This window comes from Planococcus citri, chromosome 1 (genome assembly GCF_950023065.1).
Source record: "Planococcus citri chromosome 1, ihPlaCitr1.1, whole genome shotgun sequence".
Classification (NCBI taxonomy): domain Eukaryota; kingdom Metazoa; phylum Arthropoda; class Insecta; order Hemiptera; family Pseudococcidae; genus Planococcus; species Planococcus citri.
The window spans coordinates 28,246,809-28,266,086 of NC_088677.1; the positions used below are offsets into that span (position 1 = coordinate 28,246,809).

The 19,278-nt window shown below is 35.6% G+C and overlaps 2 protein-coding genes across 8 annotated transcripts in view; one reads left to right on the forward strand and one right to left on the reverse strand.

Moving 5' to 3' along the window:
• Window positions 1-11,668, reverse strand: part of LOC135831192 (probable chitinase 10) — a 48,443-nt gene extending 36,775 nt beyond the window's left edge. For both annotated transcript variants that reach the window (XM_065343498.1, XM_065343497.1), the window contains exons 1-2: window positions 10,975-11,668; window positions 6,199-6,565 (exon numbers count right to left, since the gene is read on the reverse strand). In XM_065343498.1, coding sequence (XP_065199570.1) covers window positions 6,199-6,527 — 329 coding nt within the window. In that variant the 5' untranslated portion in view covers window positions 6,528-6,565; window positions 10,975-11,668. The remainder of the gene's footprint in view (window positions 1-6,198; window positions 6,566-10,974) is intronic.
• Window positions 1-19,278, forward strand: part of LOC135831202 (uncharacterized) — a 572,431-nt gene that overhangs the window by 437,079 nt on the left and 116,074 nt on the right. The window lies entirely within an intron of this gene.

The following is a 19,278-nucleotide window of genomic DNA, read 5'->3' on the forward strand; positions in this document are numbered from 1 at the left end:
GGATGGAAAATTTTCGTCGCATTTAAAAGGTATCACAACCACAATCACAAGGACATCTACCTATTCTAGGTTTGTGTTTGGTCTGACAAGAGAGTCCTTAAAACTCGAAAAATCCGAACGAATTAAAATTTGGGTCTCTGAAAGACATGTCTTCTATACCTCAAAATCAGAATCAAATTTTCAGCAGCCGAAGTTGATTTTCAATTTTTGGAGAATTTTTGAAAATCGTGGGAAAGACCTATTGGTATAAAATAGAGATACAAATCTCAAAGGAATTCAGTTTGTATAATCGCTCCAGATGGCGTTGCTTGCTGAAAATTTAATCCTATCATAAGTTCGGCATTCTGAATCTATTAGGGCCAATGAATCACAAATCCAAGGTGACGAGTTGAAAAGAGTATTTTTCTAGTGTGTTATCCCAAATAAATTAAGGCCAGTGAATCGCAAATTCAAGGGGACCAGTTCAAAAGTGTGTTTTTTTATAATCTAAAAAATCGAAAATTTTTAAAAAATGCCCAAAAATCATTGATTATTACCACAAATTTCTCAAAACCAGAGGCGTGACAAAGTGATGTGTCGTGAGGGGGAGAGGGGGGTCGACTGAAATAGAGTAGTCAGGGAGCCCGCTCAAGGATCTATTGCACCCCCCAGTCGATCCTCTGGGACAACTTTTTTCTTAAAGGGGGGGGGGGGGTCCTAAGGAACATTTCTAGCACTTGTACTTGAAAAAAAAGTGGCCCTACTTACAAAATGGCGGCCATTTTGATTGAGAGGTCAGCCGAAATCGGAAAATTTGTGTTTCAACATAGGACTTGCACAAAGTTTTTCAAGCCGTATCGAAAGATCAGGCAAAAATTCATCACCTGTCAAAATTTCAAGTGTTATAAAGTGCGATTTTCGATTTTTGGTGAATTTTTGAAAATCAAATTCAGGCCAAAAATGAGGGAAAAAATCAAAATTTTACCAAATTGACCAAGAAAGCTGAAATTTGAGATATACCCCATTTCGAAATGCCAAAACGATTGGGAACTGTTTCAAATCGTTTTGAGCAGTTCTGAAGCCTCTAGCAGATTTTTGAAACTCGAAATTTTCACAAAATTTTATCAAAATAGAGTTGGAAAGCTGAAATTTATTCTGCAAACTAATTTCAATGTGCTACGAAGTACTGCAGGTAAATTTCAAGTCGTTTTGGAGCCTCCAGCGATTTTTTGAAAATTACTGGAGCCTCCAGCAGATTTTTTAAACTTTAAATTTTTACAAAATTTCATAAAATGGAGATGGAAAGCTGAAATTTACTCTACACTCCAATTTTAACCCCCTCTGAAGACGACTTCAGGTTGGTTCAATTCATTTTGGAGCCTCCAGCGACTTTTTGAAAATTACTGGAGCCTGTAGTAGATTTTTGAAACTTGAAATTCCCACAACATTTTACCAAGTAGAGTTGGCAAGAAGCTGAAATCTACTTCGCAAACTAATTTCAATGCGATATGAAGTCGACTACATGGTGGTTTCGAATGGTTTTGAAGCTTCCAGATACTTTTTGGAAATTTCAATTTTCCAAAAAACGCCATACGACTTTTCAAAAAGTAGCTGGAGGATCCAAAACGACTTGAAATCCACCAGCAGTCGACTTTGTAGCGTATTGAAATTAGTTTGCAAAATAAATTTCGACTTTCTATCTCCGTTTGATAAAATTTTGGGGAAATTTAAAGTTTCAAAAATCTGCTGGAGGCTCCAGTAATTTTCAAAAAATCGCTGGAGGCTCCTAAACGACTTGAAATCCCTTTGCAGTTGACTTCGTAGCGTATTGAAATTGGTTTGCAGAATAAATCAGGCGACGCGGTAGCGTTGCCACCCCGCCCTCCCACGGTTTCAAGCGCGTAATGAAACGCGTTCAACCGTAGGCGGCGCAACGCCAGACGGAGTTATATTCTGTATCTATTTCGTAATGCAATTTCCCCGAGTTTCAAACGCAATTTTCTCAAAAACTATGCGTTTATTCAAAAAACGCATAGATAATTTTATTCTTATTTTTCAAATACCTTTCAGAATATATAAGAATAATTTTTGTACGATAAAAATTCGCGAAGTTTCAATTAGCCATTTTTTTGTCATTTTGGCGAAATTGTTCTTCAACACTTACTCAAAGTTTGAAGGATTGGCCGAACCAATTTTGATGAAATTTGGAATATAGCTTTGATTTGTCAACCATTACTGACTAAGGTAAAAAAATTGTAAATTTTTTCAAAATTGACCCTGCACCCCCCCTTTTTGGGCCCCAAAAATTCTCAAAATTAACCCAAAATATCAAAAGGCACTTCTCCACCACAAACTTGATGTTCATGCAAAAATTGAGCTTTGTAGCCCAATTACATCAAGCTTGAGTGGAGTCTAAAGATGCTGAAAAATGACAAATGTTGAAAAAACGAGCAGTATATTTATCCAAAGTACAATCAAACCAAAGCTGGGATAGATGTACGTACATCAAAAGGCACATCTACGATGTTCAAAGTACATTTGAACAAAATTTCAGCGTGATTTGTGCCCTATTCGAGGCTGTAGCTTTGTCTAAAGAAACAGTTAATTTGTAATACTAATTTTCGCCATTATTGATTCTTTAGACAAAGCTACAGCTTCGAATACGGCACGAATTACGTTGAAATTTTGTTCAAATATACTTTGAACATCGTAGAAGTGCCTTTTAATATTTTCAAATTAATGTGAGCTTTAATTTATGTGCAATAATTATTATTATTGCACATACACCATCAATATCAAAATGTCCGTTGAATTTAAAGCACAACACGTGTTGGCGGCGTTGTATGCAGTTGAAATGCGCCAAAACGTTGAGCAGCCTAGTGGCTGAATGATTTAAGCTTCCGCTCGCCACGCAGTAGACTCCGGTTCGAACCCCATCAGAATCAAAAATTTTTTCCAATTTTTAATTTTGTAAGCTGATTTTTTTCAATATGATTTTTATTTAACATCTTCAATTTTTAAAAATACATTGTAAAAAAACGTTTTTCACTTCCTAAAGTACAAATTTTCTTTTGCCCTTGTTTTTTTTAAAAAAAGTAAACATGGAAAAAATTTCATTATGCAAATTTATTTAAAACAAACAAGATACATTTTTTCACCTGAAAAAACATGTTTTTTTTTTTACTTCTTGAAATGACGTTTTGCTTTACTTTGTTCAGGTTTGTTTGGTTCTCATTTTCAAAATTTAAATTTTTAAAAAGTTGACATTTAAATTCCAAAATTTTGAAGCCAAAAAATGGAACCTGAAAAACACATTGTTTTTCACCTCTTGAATTTTTGAACGTTTTTTCACTCGCATCACTCAGTTATTTTTTCTATCCTTTTCCTAAACTAAAAAATTCCATTTTGAAACTTTAAAAAATTCAAAAAGGAAAATAATAATTTTTTAATAGGTATTTTTATCAATTATTGGTAAACTTGTCATTTCATCTCTCATTTCATTCTAGAAATTTATATTCGCTATTTGTCATTTTATTTGACAAAATTGAAAGTCTTTTTTTACTGATCGGCGAATTTTTGGTCAACCCCTTCCCCCATCACACTTGAAAACCCACTGTTTTTATTCCAGTCAGTTTAATGACAAATGTCCAGTAATCTGTCCACTCTCTGCATGCTCCTGCCACCAATGCTATTTTCATTTATTAGATTGAAGACTTCATCACAATAATATAGAAAAAAAAGTACTGATATCCTCCAAAAAAACTCTTCAAAAAAGAATTACACCCCGCCCTCTCCACGATTCCTAATGAACCTACTCCATGAACAAAAATTAAAAATTTCAGGAAGAAAATGTTATGATATCATGGTGGAATCCGCCCCTAAGAAAAACAACCTACCACTTCACCATTTATTGTATAAGACAATCTATGAAACAGCTAATGAGCCAAAAATTTGGGCGGACAGATCCCTCAAATAAGTTTAGTCATCTAACTTGACTCTGGAGTGTGGAAGATTTGTCAGCCCCCAAATTTTTGGCTCATTAGCTGTTTCATAGATTGTCTTATACAATAAATGGTGAAGTGGTAGGTTGTTTTTCTTAGGGGCGGATTCCACCATGATATCATAACATTTTCTTACTGAAATTTTTAATTTTTGTTCATGGAGTAGGTTCATTAGGAATCGTGGAGAGGGCGGGGTGTAATTCTTTTTTGAAGAGTTTTTTTGGAGGATTTCAGCTTTCCAACTCCATTTTGATGACATTTTGTGAAAATTTCGAGTTTCAGAAATCTGCTGGAGGCTCCAGTAATTTTCAAAAAATCGCTGGAGGCTCCTAAACGACTTGAAATCCCTCTGCAGTTGACTTCGTAGCGTATTGAAATTAGTTTGCAGAATAAATTTCAGCTTCCCAACACCATTTCGATGACATTTTGTGAAAATTTCGAGTTTCAGAAATCTGCTGGAGGCTCCAGAACTGCTCAAAACGGATTGATACAGTTTCCAATCGATTTGGCATGTCGAAAATAGGGTATATCTCAAATTTCAGCTATCTTGGTCAATTTGGTAAAATTTATGTTCCTTAGGACTCCCCCTTTAAGAAAAAAGTTGTCCCGGAGGATCGACCGGGGGGGGGGTGCAATAGATCTTTAAGCGAGCTCCCCGACTAGATGGAAACAAAATGCGCTGAATAATTTTAAACGTTCAAAAACGATACTTTTATACATTACAAAAAATTTGAATTGTTCTATTGAAAGGCTGGTATTATTGAAATCCAAAGTCCAAAATTCGCAATTTTTTTGACGTGTTTTTTTTTTAGCCTTTTGGCTTTTAAAAATCAAATTTAAAAAGAGAACAGAATAATTTCGATTCTGCCAGAGCGAAGCGAGTGTGAAAGCTTTAGAAAATTTACAATTTGTGAGGTACAAAAAAATCATTTTTAATGTAAGAAGTTTCATCGCAAATATATTTTTGCGTTTTTTGGTATTTTTGAATGAAATTTCCCACTTTTTCAAACCGATACCAACCCTGTACATTAATGTTGATTTGGTTATGTTTTTTATATTTCTGAAGATGATTCTGCATTTTTGAAAATTTTAAAAAATTGCATAGTATGAAATAAAATGTGCCCAAGCGAAGCGAGAGCAAAAGCCTTAAAAAATTAATAGTTCGTAAAGTAGAAAAACACATGCAAAAAGTTGATTTTCAAAGCATTCAACATTTAAAAATTTTAGCAATAATTTTAAGAGAATCATAATAAGTACCTACATTTTGTTAACGTAATTTCTGTAAATATTCTTTCGTTTTTACCGTTATTACGATGTTGTCGAGAACCGGTTGCATTTTAAGTCAATATTTTCGTAATGTAAAAATTTCAAGTCATTTTCACTTCATTGTGTGTTTTTCTAACGATCCTTTCCGTAATGTTAGAAATTTTTTCTGTATGATTTTTTGTAATTATGTAAATATTACAGTGTTCTGTTCATTTTCGTGCATGTAGCATTTTCAGTTTTCAGGTCGGTAAAACTTGGAAATTATTGTCTCCAAATTTTTGGCAAAAAATAGGACATTTTTTTAATAGGTATTTCAGCAGAAGTTGGGACTTTGTGGAGGTTTTGACTAAAATGCATTGGAGAGACATTTTTTTTTGGGAAAATTTCAAGTAAAACAACGTTTTTTGTGTGTGAGAAGTCAATTTCTTACTTTCTAGCTTTGGTCGAAGAAAGGAAAAGGAAAATGATGCGGTCCGATCGAAGCGAAGGCGACAACTTTTGAAAATTTATTATTCAAGAAGTAAAAACCCAGGATTTTTGGTGGGTAATTCTTTGATTTTTCCCTACTCACACAATTTCTTCCCAATGTTCTCAAATTTCCCAACTTTTTCCGATTCACCCAATTTTCCCAAAAATTTCCAACTTTTCACCTAAATTTTTCCTCCCGGAGGGGGGCATCCCCCACACTCTTACGTTCGGCACTTCTCTACTCAAAACTTTTAATTCCCAAAGTCGACCTCCCACCCCCGAATGGTTGGCTCTTTTCCAGTAATTTCAAATCGCTCTAGAAAACGCCGTAATCAACTTCGGTTGCTGAAAATGTGGTCCTGAGGTCTGGATGACGTGCTCTTTTGGGGAGCCAAATTTCAGTTCGATCTAGAGGTTCTCTTGTAAATAAGTTATAACTAAACTGCCTACGCGTATGTACTCTTAGGAGTGATTGAACGCTTACTTCTCTCTAGATGTGAGAATTTTTTCCACCGAAGATCGCAGCGGCATAGAAAATAATTCGGTATCGCCGACGGCGTTACGATTAGCCGCCGTCGTATTGGCTACATGGCGAGCATAGGCGATCGCCACGTCGTGTACACGTTCGATGGAAGACCTGACGAAGGATGGCGACGGCCGCGAACCATTAATCGCTTCGTTATCGTTGTATCGTTGATGACGCTGGAGACCAAACGTTGGCTGGGGCAAAACTGTCATTGCCATCGCCATCGCTATCGCAGCCGTCACTAGTAACCGCAGCATGTTCATCATCGCGATGAATCGTACTCGCATTACTCACATTCGAAGATTCCAAGAGCACCTGTAGGTACCTGAAACGAAAACCAACGTTAGTCATCAATTATCGTATCGTAGGTACGAGTACTTATGTACATATTGTAGGCATAGGTGGTAGGTAGAGGTAGGTAAGGTACGCATTATTGTTAATCGGCCAGACAGCTTGCTATTCCGTATTTCTACGTAAAATTGTGCATACCACGGACATTAGGCTATCTATTAAGGAAGTAAGCTACAGCACCTCGGTAGGCCCACAGCGTCTACAATATTTTTGGTATATGCATATTGCACAGGTACGCGAGTAAAAAGGAATGTTCAAATGTGGCCACCTTTAATTTTAATTTTTAAATAAATGCAGCCTGGCAAGCCATAGATCACATTTACTGTCTTCAAAATCATATCAATCGAAAATAGAGAGATTTTGGCATCTTTTGAACATCTCATTTTTGAAAATTGAATCAAATTTCGTTATTAAAACTGCAATTTTTGCTCGAAAAGGGCCACCCGAAAATTCCCCAAAAAGGTCGTTTGAAAAATATAGAGAACAAAATTTCACCAAATTGACTGAGGAAGCTGAACGTAGGTAGGTACCTCATTTTTGACAAGCCGAATCGATTAGAAATGGTATCGAACAGTTTTGAGTACCTATAGTTCTGGACTGGAGTCTCCATCAAATTTTTGAATGTTCCAATTTTCGCTAAATTTTACTTGAGGAAGTTGCAAAGCTAAAATTTACTCTTTACCCTAATTTCAACATGCTGAGTCCACTTTAGGCGGTTTCAAGCCATTGTAGAGCCACCTGCGATATTTTAGAAATTCCAGATTTTTATAAAGTGCCATAAAACTGTAGAAATCAATTTTGACAGTACCCTGTTCAGGGATGTTGAAGTTCAATTTCGACAAATTTTATGACATTTTTTATGGAACTGAAGTTTCCAAAAAATTGCTGGAGGCTTCAACGTGGCCTAAAACCATTTCCTGTTGACTCAACACAGCATGTCGAAATAAAGACTAACTTATTAAGCAAATTTTTGCTTTAAAATTTCCTTAGGTTAACTTTCGTCAAAATTTCAACTTTCAAAAATTTGCTCGAGGGTGTAGAGCTGCTCAAAACGGTTTGAAACAGTTTCCATTCAATTCGGAGAATCGAAAATAGGATAAGTATGTATATGTTATGGACGAAGTCCGAAATTGTACAATTCGGGGATAGTACAGCTGATTTCGTATCATCACCGAAGTGTCCGGACAAACGTGAAAGTTCCTTTTTTATCGGGTTTGGTTCGTACAGGGTCCGTGACAAAGTGTTCGACTTGGTACAAATTGTATTGTGCAAAGTTCGAAATAAATAGTTTTATAATGAATGAATTCTAATTACATGCCTTTATTCCATGTTAGATAACAATGAATTTCCAAACAAATTATTTAGTAATGAAGTGATTAATTTTTTTAATCGTTCGTGCACGATTCACAAAAAATGAATCAATTCATTCGTAAATGATTCACTAAAACTGAATCAGAATATCAAAAGAAACTTGATCAACTTGTTCGCGAATGATTCACTAAGAAATGAATCAGTTCGTTCGCGAATGATTAACCAATAAATGAATCAATTCGTTAGCGAGTGATTCACTAAAAAATGAATCAATTCGTTCGCGAGTGATTCACTAAAAAATGAATAAATTCGTTCGCGAATGATTCACTAAAAAATGGATCAATTCGTTCCCAAATGATTCAGTAAGAAATGAATTGATTCGTTCGCGAACGATTCACTAAGATGAATCAATTTGTTCGCGAATGATTTACAAAAACAAAAAATGAATCAACTCGTTCGCGAATGATTCACTAAAAAGTTGATCAATTCGTTCGCGAATGATTCACTAAGAAGTGAATCAATTTGTTCGCGAATGATTCACTACAAAATGAATCAATTCGTTCGCGAATGATTCACCAAGAAATGGATCAATTCATTCCCAAATGATTCACTAAGAAATGAATCAATTCGTTCGCGAATGATTCACTAAGAAATGAATTGATTCGTTCGCGAATGATTCACTAAGAAATAAATCAATTCGTTCCCAAATGATTCAGTAAGAAATGAATTAATTCGTTCGCGAACGATTCACCAAGATGAATCAATTTGTTCGCGAATGATTCACTAAAAAGTAAATCAATTCGTTCATGAATGATTTACAAAAATGAATCAACTCGTTCGCGAATGATTCACTACAAAATGAATCAATTTTGTTCGCGAATGATTCACCAAAAAGTGAATCAATTCGTTCGCGAATGATTTACAAAAATGAATCAATTCTTTCGCGAATGATTCACTAAAAAGTGAATCAATTCGTTCGCGAATGATTCACTGAAAAATTTATCAATTTGTTCGCGAATGATTCACTAAAAAGTGAATCAGTTCGTTCGCGAATGATTTACAAAAAATGAATCAATTCGTTCGTGAATGATTCACTAAAAAGTTGTTCAATTTGTTCGAGAACGATTCACTAAAAAATTACTCAATTCGTTTGCGAATGACTCACTAAAAATGAATCAAATAAAACCATACTTTAATTAATATCATGCACGAGTACATAACAAGACGTCGTTATAATAATAAATCAATGTTGCCAATAGTACAACATGAAAGTATATGGTATACTACACCACTAGTTCTGCTTTATTATTATTTTTACCTATCTAATGTGGAATAAAGGCAAAAGTACTATAATTCGAATTATTTGTGCGAACTCGAACACTTTGTCCGGACCCTCTGGGCATGGTACTAACCAAGCCCGATGAGAAAGGAATATTCACGCTTGGTCCAGACACTTCGGAGATGGTATAGAAAATCAGCTGTGCCATCCCCGAATAGTACCATTTCGGACTGGGTCCATAACATATTTATACCAAAATTCAGCTTTATATTCACCTTGGTGTGATTGATTTTTATTATGTCCATTTTTTGCCCATATCTTGTCTTTACCCCATTGACTTAGGGGTCTGAAGCCTGTCACGGAACACCCTCGCATAAAAATAAGCTTAGATAGTGAAATTTCGTGCTTGCAGTCATACGAAAAGAAAGTGCAAGAAAATGTGTTTTTCAAATAAAAGTTGTCACGCTTTGAAGCCCCCTGGCTTCACCTATTTTAACCCAGGAATTTAAAATTTTCTATAAGACACTCCTACGACAAAAAAATCTGCTGACATTTTGAAGTGGAATTTATGTGTGAAAAAAAATGATGCGTTAAAAAAAATGACTGTACTTTGGAGACCTCTGGCTTCAACCCTTTTCACCTAGAGGTCTTAAATTTGTCATGGGATATCCTCATATCAAAGTAAAAACTTCTGCATGAAGTGTTGTTTTGGAAGATAAAGGAACATCAATTCATGAAAATTGATAAAATTTACACATTTTTTACTCGATTTGTAACTTTTAGGCCCTTAATTGCCACCTTAAAAGTACATACCCTTGGAATTAATCACATCTTTTTAGGGGTGTATCCGTGTTAAGGAGTGAAATTGTAGAAAACTGCGTTTTTTTGTCGAAAATTAACTCACTTTGATGGCCCCTGGATTCACCCTACCCCCCCGTAAGCCTAGGAGACTCAAACTTTTCATGAGTCACTTACAACTCGAAGTAAACTACCTCCGTGAATTTGGCCAAAATTAAAGGTATACCTATGTTTTTTTTTTTCATCTACTCTATTTATTATCCAGAAATTAATGTTAGCTGTACTTGCTCATACATATTTGTGATTTTCAAACCACATAAAAATAGGACAAAAGCAGGATAGTTTCTCAAATTTCATTTGAATGGAGGGGGGTGGTCATTATTACAATATTACGAGTGCTATCAATTTTTTTCACTACTTGTGAAAATATTTCGACTTTTTTTTTCAATTTATGATTTTCAAATTTATATATTTAGAAATTCAAATTTCCAAAATACTTCAATATTTTTCAGACGAGGGATTCTCAAAATTTTTGTTCTATGATTAAAAAAATAGAAAAAAGTGAGTACAAAGTGTCAAACAAACAGAACGACGTGAAAAAAAAAGGAAAAAAGGGAGACCTTTTTGAAGGACATCTTTTTCAAATATTTCAATGTTTGGGAAATCAAATAAAATCAAAATTCATCACTCTTTACCAAGAAATTATAATGGAATTTTAAAAAATGTCTCAAATTATCTCATTTCTTGACATTTGGGAAGGAGGATTGAGTTGATAGCGTTTTGAATAGGTAGTTTATTCGTTAACAGCGACCTTTGACGTGTATTTTGATACGTCACATAGATATCTTTTGTCCTCGCGCGTAATTTGAGCATTTGCTCAAAAATGGTAGGCGCAAATGCACGCATATGCTCGTAGAGATCTATGGCACATTCGACATAGGTTGAGCGTTGATCAGTAGAAATTGGTACCTATCTAGATAAATGCTTGTACTCACCGGTAGATAATAGCGTTATTTCGCTCGCAGACGACGAGTAGAGATTACATCGAGACCAGCTACACAATATGCAATTTATGAAGAATGAGCAAATTAAAAAACGAACAAACAAATTGAAACGCAACGCGACTACGTATCACCGAGATCAGTACGATGTTCAAAAGCCAAGCCGGAGTATGCAACGTTTGGCGAAAAAATACGATTGGTTGGCCGTCTTGCGACGAAAAATATGTGAATTTACATAGGAAAGGGGAGCGGGTACGCGCGCGATCAACAATGACTGATGCGGATAGGTCGCGAAGCGAGTTATTTAAATTTAGTGGCCAACAAAAGCGGCAGCGTCGACTCGAAGACCGCGACAACCACCACCACCAACGCTAACGAGTATACCTAGGTAAATACATACAAAATATCTACGACTAAATGGAATTAGAGGAGAACAAAAAACAAAAAGACAAACAGAAAAGAAGCTGTATAGATGGACTAACGAAGATAAAAATTGGAACCGCTGGTAGCTTACGTTAGCTGCGGCTGTTGCAGCTGAAGCGACGACGGTGGCAGTAATTAATGAGACGCGATAGCGGAGATAAGAAATAACTACAACGATATCACAGTCATCGGCAGCGGAGTGGCTGCTACCACTAAATGGTATAAATGCAACAGCGATCAAACCAAACCAATCGAGATCGACAATCGAATACGAAACTAGGAAAATGTTAAACAAACATAGCTAGTGATGCTGGTCGCTGATCGCTACTACCATCCAGGTTTACCAAGACCGATAGGTAAATGACACCGCTATTAGCGTCTCTCGTACCTATCTCGCCACTCGTCCTTTCCTAATCGTCTTCGTCTGCTTGTTTCTACTGCTTACTTATGACTTACGAGGGTATATTTCATCGTTAAATTTTCGGCTTGGGGCCGTTAGGCGTTTACCTAATAGTCCATATGTGCACTTTACAATTGAATCGTAGCGGTACGTGTATAAAAAGTACGACTAGACGAAGATGTATTTATGGAGAGCTTCGGATTATAATACTGCGTCATCATCATCATCCATCATTAATCGTTTTATTCGTTTCATCATCATATGTACGAGTACGTATGCCCAAGCGCAGCATGGTATGGTATGGTATGATATGGCTTGTCTTGGCTTTGCCCTCCTTCCTTCCTCATTCCACCTGTACACGATGACGGTCGCGGTTCGCGGTAGTTCTTGGTCATCGGTCTCTTCACCTTCTGTTTATGTTTATCACGAGTACGCCAGAGTACGTGAGTACAAGTTCAAGTGTCTTTGTATTTTGTATATGTATACACTTTATAGTCCGGCGGCAATAGGAATAATTGCATCCCCTGCCCCACCGATCCTGTGGGACAACCTTTTTTTTTAAAGGGGACATCCCATCCCAAGGAATATTTTGAAGCAAACTTGCTCGAAAAAAAGTTGGCCTTAACTGACAAAATGGTGGCTATTTTGATTGACAGGTCAACTGAAATCACAGATTTTGTTTTTAAATAATATGGCGAAACTCATACGACATTTTTTGAACAAGACAGAGCTAGATCGAATGAGCATGCAAAAATTTATCACCAGTCAAAATTTCAAGTGGTAAGTAAGGTGTATTTTTCGGTTTCGGTGAATTTTTGAACATCAAATTTAAGTAGGCCAAAAATTGGAAAAAATCAAAATTTTACCAAATTGACCTAGAAAGCTGAAATTTGGGACATACTCTATTTGCCGCACGCCAAATCGATTTGAAACAGTTTAAAACCGTTTTGAGCAGTTCTGGAGCCTCCAGCAGATTTTTTGAAACTTGAAATTTTCACAAAATTTCATCAAAATGAAGTTTGAAATCCCAAATTTACGCTGCACTCTAATTTGAACATGTTATTAAGTCGTCTGCTGGTGGGATCAAGTCATTTTGGAGCCTCTGTCGACTTTTTGAAAATTCTTGAAGCCTCCAGCAGATTTTTGATGTTTGAAATTTCCAAAAAGTTTCATCAAAAATGGAGTAATTAAGTAAGATTTACTTTGTAAACAAGTTTGAAGCTTCCAGCTACTTTTTGGGTATGACTGGCTGATGAGGTACCTACCTACCTTGAGTACCTACCCTTTATTTTTTTCAAAATCGGTATAATTCCAATCTGAAACATATTTTTGTCCATCAATTTCATACTTATTTGAAAATGGGAAAAATCACCCTTCCGCCTCTGTTTGAAGTAGAAATATGAAATTCAGTTTGCCCCCTATTTTTGATATTATTCCGAAGTAGATTGCAAGCAGTGGCGTAGCCAGGATTTTCTCAAGGAGGGGGCAAAAACAGATTTTCAGGCATGAAAAATCGAAATGAGGGGTAATTTTCTGGGAATCTATTGTAATGTGTGGTGATTTCACGAAAATGAAGGCAAAATTATTGGTCGAGCGAAGCGAGAGCGAAAATTTTCGGAAAAAATGGGTCCAAACAACGAAAAAACGTCCATTTTTGCATGTTTTCTTTCAAATTTTCGCTCTCAAGGGGGGGCCATGGCCCCCTTCGCCCCCCCTTGGCTACGCCACTCATTGCAAGCAGTTATAATTCCGTTTTGGAGCCTCTAGTGGATTTTTTTTTTAGAAATTTCTGTTTTTCAAAAAAAGCCCCAAAATCTGTCCGAATCAATTTTGGCACGAACTGTTTGGAGTGAATTTTGGCTTTCGACTCCACTTGATGACATTTTTTAGAAATTTCATGTTTCAAAAATCTACTGGACGCTGCAAGAATTTTCAAAAAGTTGCCAGTGGCTCCAACACGACTTGAAATCGACCTACAGTTGACTTCATAGCGTGTTTCTGTTGGAATTCAGCGTGAATTTCGGGTTCTCAACTTCATTTGATAAAATTTTGTAGAAATTTAAAGTTTCAAAAATTCGCTGGAGGCTTCAGAACTGCTCAAAAGCATTTGAAACCGTTTCCAATCGATTTGGCAGGTCGAAAATAGTGTATATTCCAAATTTTAGCTCCCTAGATTAATTTGGGGAAATTTTGATTTTTAAAAATCCACCAAAAATCAAAGGTAAAGTACCAGTTTTGGATCACCTTTTTTAAAAAAATTCTGTAGGGTGTAAATTTCAACATTTTTCAAATTTCATCATCAATGTTTGTAAAGGGAACCTTCCTCCACAAAATATTGGAAAATTGTTTTTTTTTGTTTGAAACTGTAGTCTGGGGGGGGGGGGCTGTTTTTCCACCTAATCATAAAATTATACCCATACATCAATAGAAGATAGCTCCACTACCAACCTAACACTGGGAAAAATTTCAATGTTTCACGGATAAAAAGTTACAGGGAAAAAATCTAAGACCAAAAAAGTACCAATTACGGATCAAAAATTTCCGATCCACAAGTGGGCCCTTATAAATCAAGGATGCATTTTAATGGCAATTTTTTTGAAATTTTTCCAACTCAAGGATATATTTGTCCAAACTTACGTTTAGCTTCACCGATTTTTATATTCATACTTATTGCATTTTATTTGAAATTTGAGAGAGTAGCTAAAAATTCAATGAAAAAAATGAATACCACTTGCGGATCGAAAATTTTAGGCCCGCTTGCGGATCAAAAATAAATTCACGAAATTCCAATCAAATGCAAATGATTATCATTGCACATCATCAAACGATAAGTTATAGCCTGGGTTTGATATGCATTGACATAAATTTGGTGAATTATTCATGAATTCGATCCTGTTGGAACAAATGCCTACCAAATGGGTCACTCACATTCTCCACTCATGAAACATTGAAATTTTCAAAGAAGGCACTGCTCACTTCCCATTGAATCACTTTTTCAGAAAAAAATACCACATTTTATATTTTTTTTGAATTTTTGAAATAATTACACATCGAAATATTTTTACCCAAAATTTTTCACACAATTATCAATTATTGTTTTTTCCGCGCCCAAAAAACTTTTTTCTGTTGAACTTGTTGTTTTTATGTTGTAAGGATGTCATAGAAAAATATATCACTTCGTGTTTTCATTTTTCACAATTTGGAACGCCACAAAATGAAGATCCATAACTGGGTACGGGATCCGCATTTGGTACATTACCTAAATACTCTTTTAAGCATTTGAAATTTTGGGCGGTGATGATCTTTCGCATGCTTTTTCGATCTAGCTTTGTCCAGTTCAAAAAATTTTGTGCGAGTCAAATGTTGAAAACCTTTGTGATTTCAGCTGACCTGTCAATCAAAATAACCACCATTTTGTTTGTAAGTCCAGATTTTTTTTCGTTGGAAAGTTTGCTTTAAAATGTTCCTTAGGATGTCCCCTTTAAGAAAAAAATTATCCCGGATGATGGGTGGGGGGGGGGTTGCAGTATGTCGGACTATCAGGGTATGACTGGGTACTTCTATACCTTATTTTGCAAGGTTGCAATTCTTATTCTTCACCTCCTACTCCCTCCCCCTCAAGTTGTTACCTCGAGTGAGAAAATGGTTCGCTATTCGTTACATTCCCCCTGCCTGAAGATGTGGTGTAGGAAGCCCGCACCCTCTCGTTGAAAAGAGCCATGTTGGCCTCCTAGTTTGAGCCCTCAAACTTGAATAAAATATTAATACATAAATGCACTATAGGGTACATAAATCAAAATCGGTGAAAATTTTCTCATTCGCGTATCAATTGCGAATCGCGTATGTTTAACACTTGACGCGACAATTTCGAATTTACTGTCGTATCAATTATTTACAGTTTAGTCGCGTCGCGTGTAACGTGTGCTAACGAAGGTGACTGGTCGCGACGTGGATGTGGACATGGACAACTTCCCGTTGCACCTTTTGTGAAGAAAGCCCTTGAACACTCCACACTGTGTAACGAGATTGAGAACGAGAATTGAATAATCGCTAGCGGTAGGTAAAGATTCGATACATTGTCCATACTAATCGATTCTCGATAAGTGAAACAGATATCGCCATGTCGTAAAATTATGTGTCCAAATAGTCATCCTGCGGGTCGAACCATTAGTCATCGAGTTATCAAAATAAGACTCAAAAAGAAAGAAAAAACACTAAAAACTTGACTATTGGTAATTTTTTTTGGTCAGCAGGAAAATCCGATGGCACAAACATGCTTTCATTTTTCAGTTTCCGCGAAGCAACCGCGCTGTGGCGGCGCTCATCTTGTCATCTAAACCGCATCATCGTCGATTCGAAAATAGAAATTTACATACAAATACGAGTACCTTGTAATGGAAACACATCTGAAATTTGAACTGGACTACGGTTTTCGAAAACCTCCCAAAACTTCCTTCAGTTGGCCAAATTGACTTCATTTTTCAAGTTTGGGGGAATTTTACGAGAAGACGCTCGAGTTCCGAAACTGATGCGAACTTCTTCGATTAATTCGCTGAAATTTTGCAGTTAGCTTGATTTCGCATCCGGTCATTCTAAATCAATTCGACCAAAAAAATGCGATTTTGAAAGTCATGTCTTTCGATTTCGCTCAAATTTTTTTTACAATATCTACCAGGGATGCGATGATACCCGATATATCATGATATTTATCGATACGTATCAGATCAGTAGTGTATCGATACGTATCGATCCAAACTTGATACCGAGCTTTTGATTTTTTTTTGTTTTTGGCTTTTTTTTATCTGTGAAAGTTTTGGCATTTCAGCCAACTTTTTAAGCTAAAATATAAACAAACAAAAGTATCATGATATTTATCGATACGTAAGTATCATGATATTTTCAGAAGTATCGATACTGTATCGATACGGTATCATCGCATCCCTGTATCTACCCACGCAGTAAGTAAGAAACCCGCAATCAGTTTGGTCCCAGCTCCCTCAGGGGGTGGGTGGGGAGGCCTCCATTATTTTCACGTTGTTTCGAGGTACTCAACTTCAGCAGCGCATTGCTCCAAAACTATGATACTTTGATCAAAACTGATTTCACAGTTTAAAAGAGTATTGACTTTTGAACTTTTTAAGCATTTTGAAATTTTCAAAATTTGAAAGTTGAACTTTCAAATTGAAAGTTCAAATTTCAAAATGGCACTGTAAGTGGAAGCTATACCATTTAAAATTCTGAAAAAATTTCCATAGATGTACCTTTTGGGCTTTTGATGCTTTTTCGAAAGATTCAAGTTTCGAGATGGGATCTCTTAACGGAGGGGGAGCACCCCCAACCCCCAATTTTGGGCAAAACTTTCGAAAAATAAACTGGGGCATGTGATATATCGAATTGTATGTTTTTGGTAACGCTGAACACGAATATGACGTTAGATTTTTGACTGGACCCATCCACAGCCCCCAGAACCTCCCTAAATGAGGTAAAAGTTCAAAATAGTTTTTTTTTTCGTGCGACACATCAAATAGTACGTTTTTGGTGACGATAATTGAAGAGTCATTGTTCCTTGAGAATGCCTAGCGATAATTTATTTTTGAAAAAATAGGTTTAATAATTTTTTTTTAATAATTTCTTCTATGAGCTTCAACTTTTCATGTTTTGTTTAGAATTGATCGGCATTTAATGTAATTTTTTCCTTGTATTCGAGAAGAACAATAATATGTACCTCCACCACACAACCATCATTTTTATAGCCAATCATGTTTGCTTATCTGCCTTTTATATAAATGTAACACATCTACATCCCTTGAAAAATAAATTTTGATTTTTCATAATTGAACAAGGGGAAAGGTTTTTATAACCCCTGTGGTGTTACATTTATTTAACAAGTTTAGTGGACAATGAAAGCAGGGGTTTTCTTGCAGAATAAAAATATAGTCCGGCGACTTTTCAAATTTTAGGAAAATGTTTTTTTTTTTTGATCAATTGTGTTCACTTATCTGCCTCGTTTATAAAATAATGTAACACCACAGTCAAGTTTCTCAATTTTGAAAAATCTTTCACTGATCACACCCTACATAGGAATCCCATTCTTCGATTTTCAAAATTCAAAATTTATTTTCTAAAGGTTGTAAATCAATAAGATGTTTTCAACTTTTTGACCGAAAGTAAGAAAAAAAGGAAGAAATGTCGATGAAGGACCATGTTATAGTGTTTCTGTTTCATGACAGATGTGGAATGCAACGTAGATATATACGAGTATGTCGGTATTTCATCTGGTAATATGGCTGCCTAAACTACTTATAGGTACCTACCAAAGTGTCAATGAAGTTGCCGACCCTAGAAACAGCAGGGCTCGTACTCGGTAACCTTTAAAGTAACCAATACCTACACAAAAAGTAATTTTTAGTTACTTTTTCAACGTGTTGGTTGCTAGAATTATTTTCTGTCAAATAAATTCTCAAAAATTTAATAGAAATAATAATAATGAGTGAAAAATTTACGAAATCACGTATAGGTAGGTACATATATTTTTATTCTAACCCAACTGGCTGTAGGTACTTGTTGTCTTTTCAGCAAAGTTTTCAAAGCATTGAAATTTTAAAAGTCTGGCTTTGTACCTAATAGGAGCAAAGAATTCCATCTTTTGCCAAGATTGCTAAAAATCGTCGCTTTTTCGCGAAAAATCTAATTTTGAAACAAAAAGTCATCTAAAAGATTTGTTTATTTTACCCAAAATTGCCAAAAAGTCTTTCTTTTTGGACAAAAATTGCGAAATATTAGTTAATGTTTTTCAACATGCATTAGGGTAATTATAAATTTTTTTTTATTTTTTTGATGTATTAGATGTTCACTAAGTACCTAATTATAACCGAAATATATTCTGAAGCGGATTTCGACTCCTCCAACCCAATTCTACTATTTCCAATTACATTTTCAAAATTTTCAGATTTTTTTAGAAGTCACCAAAATTAACTTTAACAGCTGAAACTTCCCTTAATAACAGTTTCAGTTTCAAGGTCCTGCTATTTCCAAAAATCATTTTTGAATTGGAAACCCAACTCCCACTTACGTATAGTTTGAATTGCCATGTTCTAAGGCAAAAGATTTGACACCTGTCTATGAACACTCAGTAGCCAATTTCACATTCACATCAGTCGAACGAAAACAATTCATTCGACCAATAAAATTAAAATGAATACTTCACATTATACGTTGAAATATTTCGCATAAATATTCAACCTCTTGTACATCATTTAGTATTCCATTTTCCAATCATTCATTAATTACAGCTCAATAAAAGCCCGTCAAACAAAATTATACCGCAGTCAAAATAAATTCGAACGATACAGCGACCTACTGATGGAAAAGACATCAGCTTACCTTATACCCTGCATAAAATTACACGTCTCTTACTATGACAATAATAATCGATGAAACGTCAACAGACGTAAACAGAAAATAATTATTAAGTA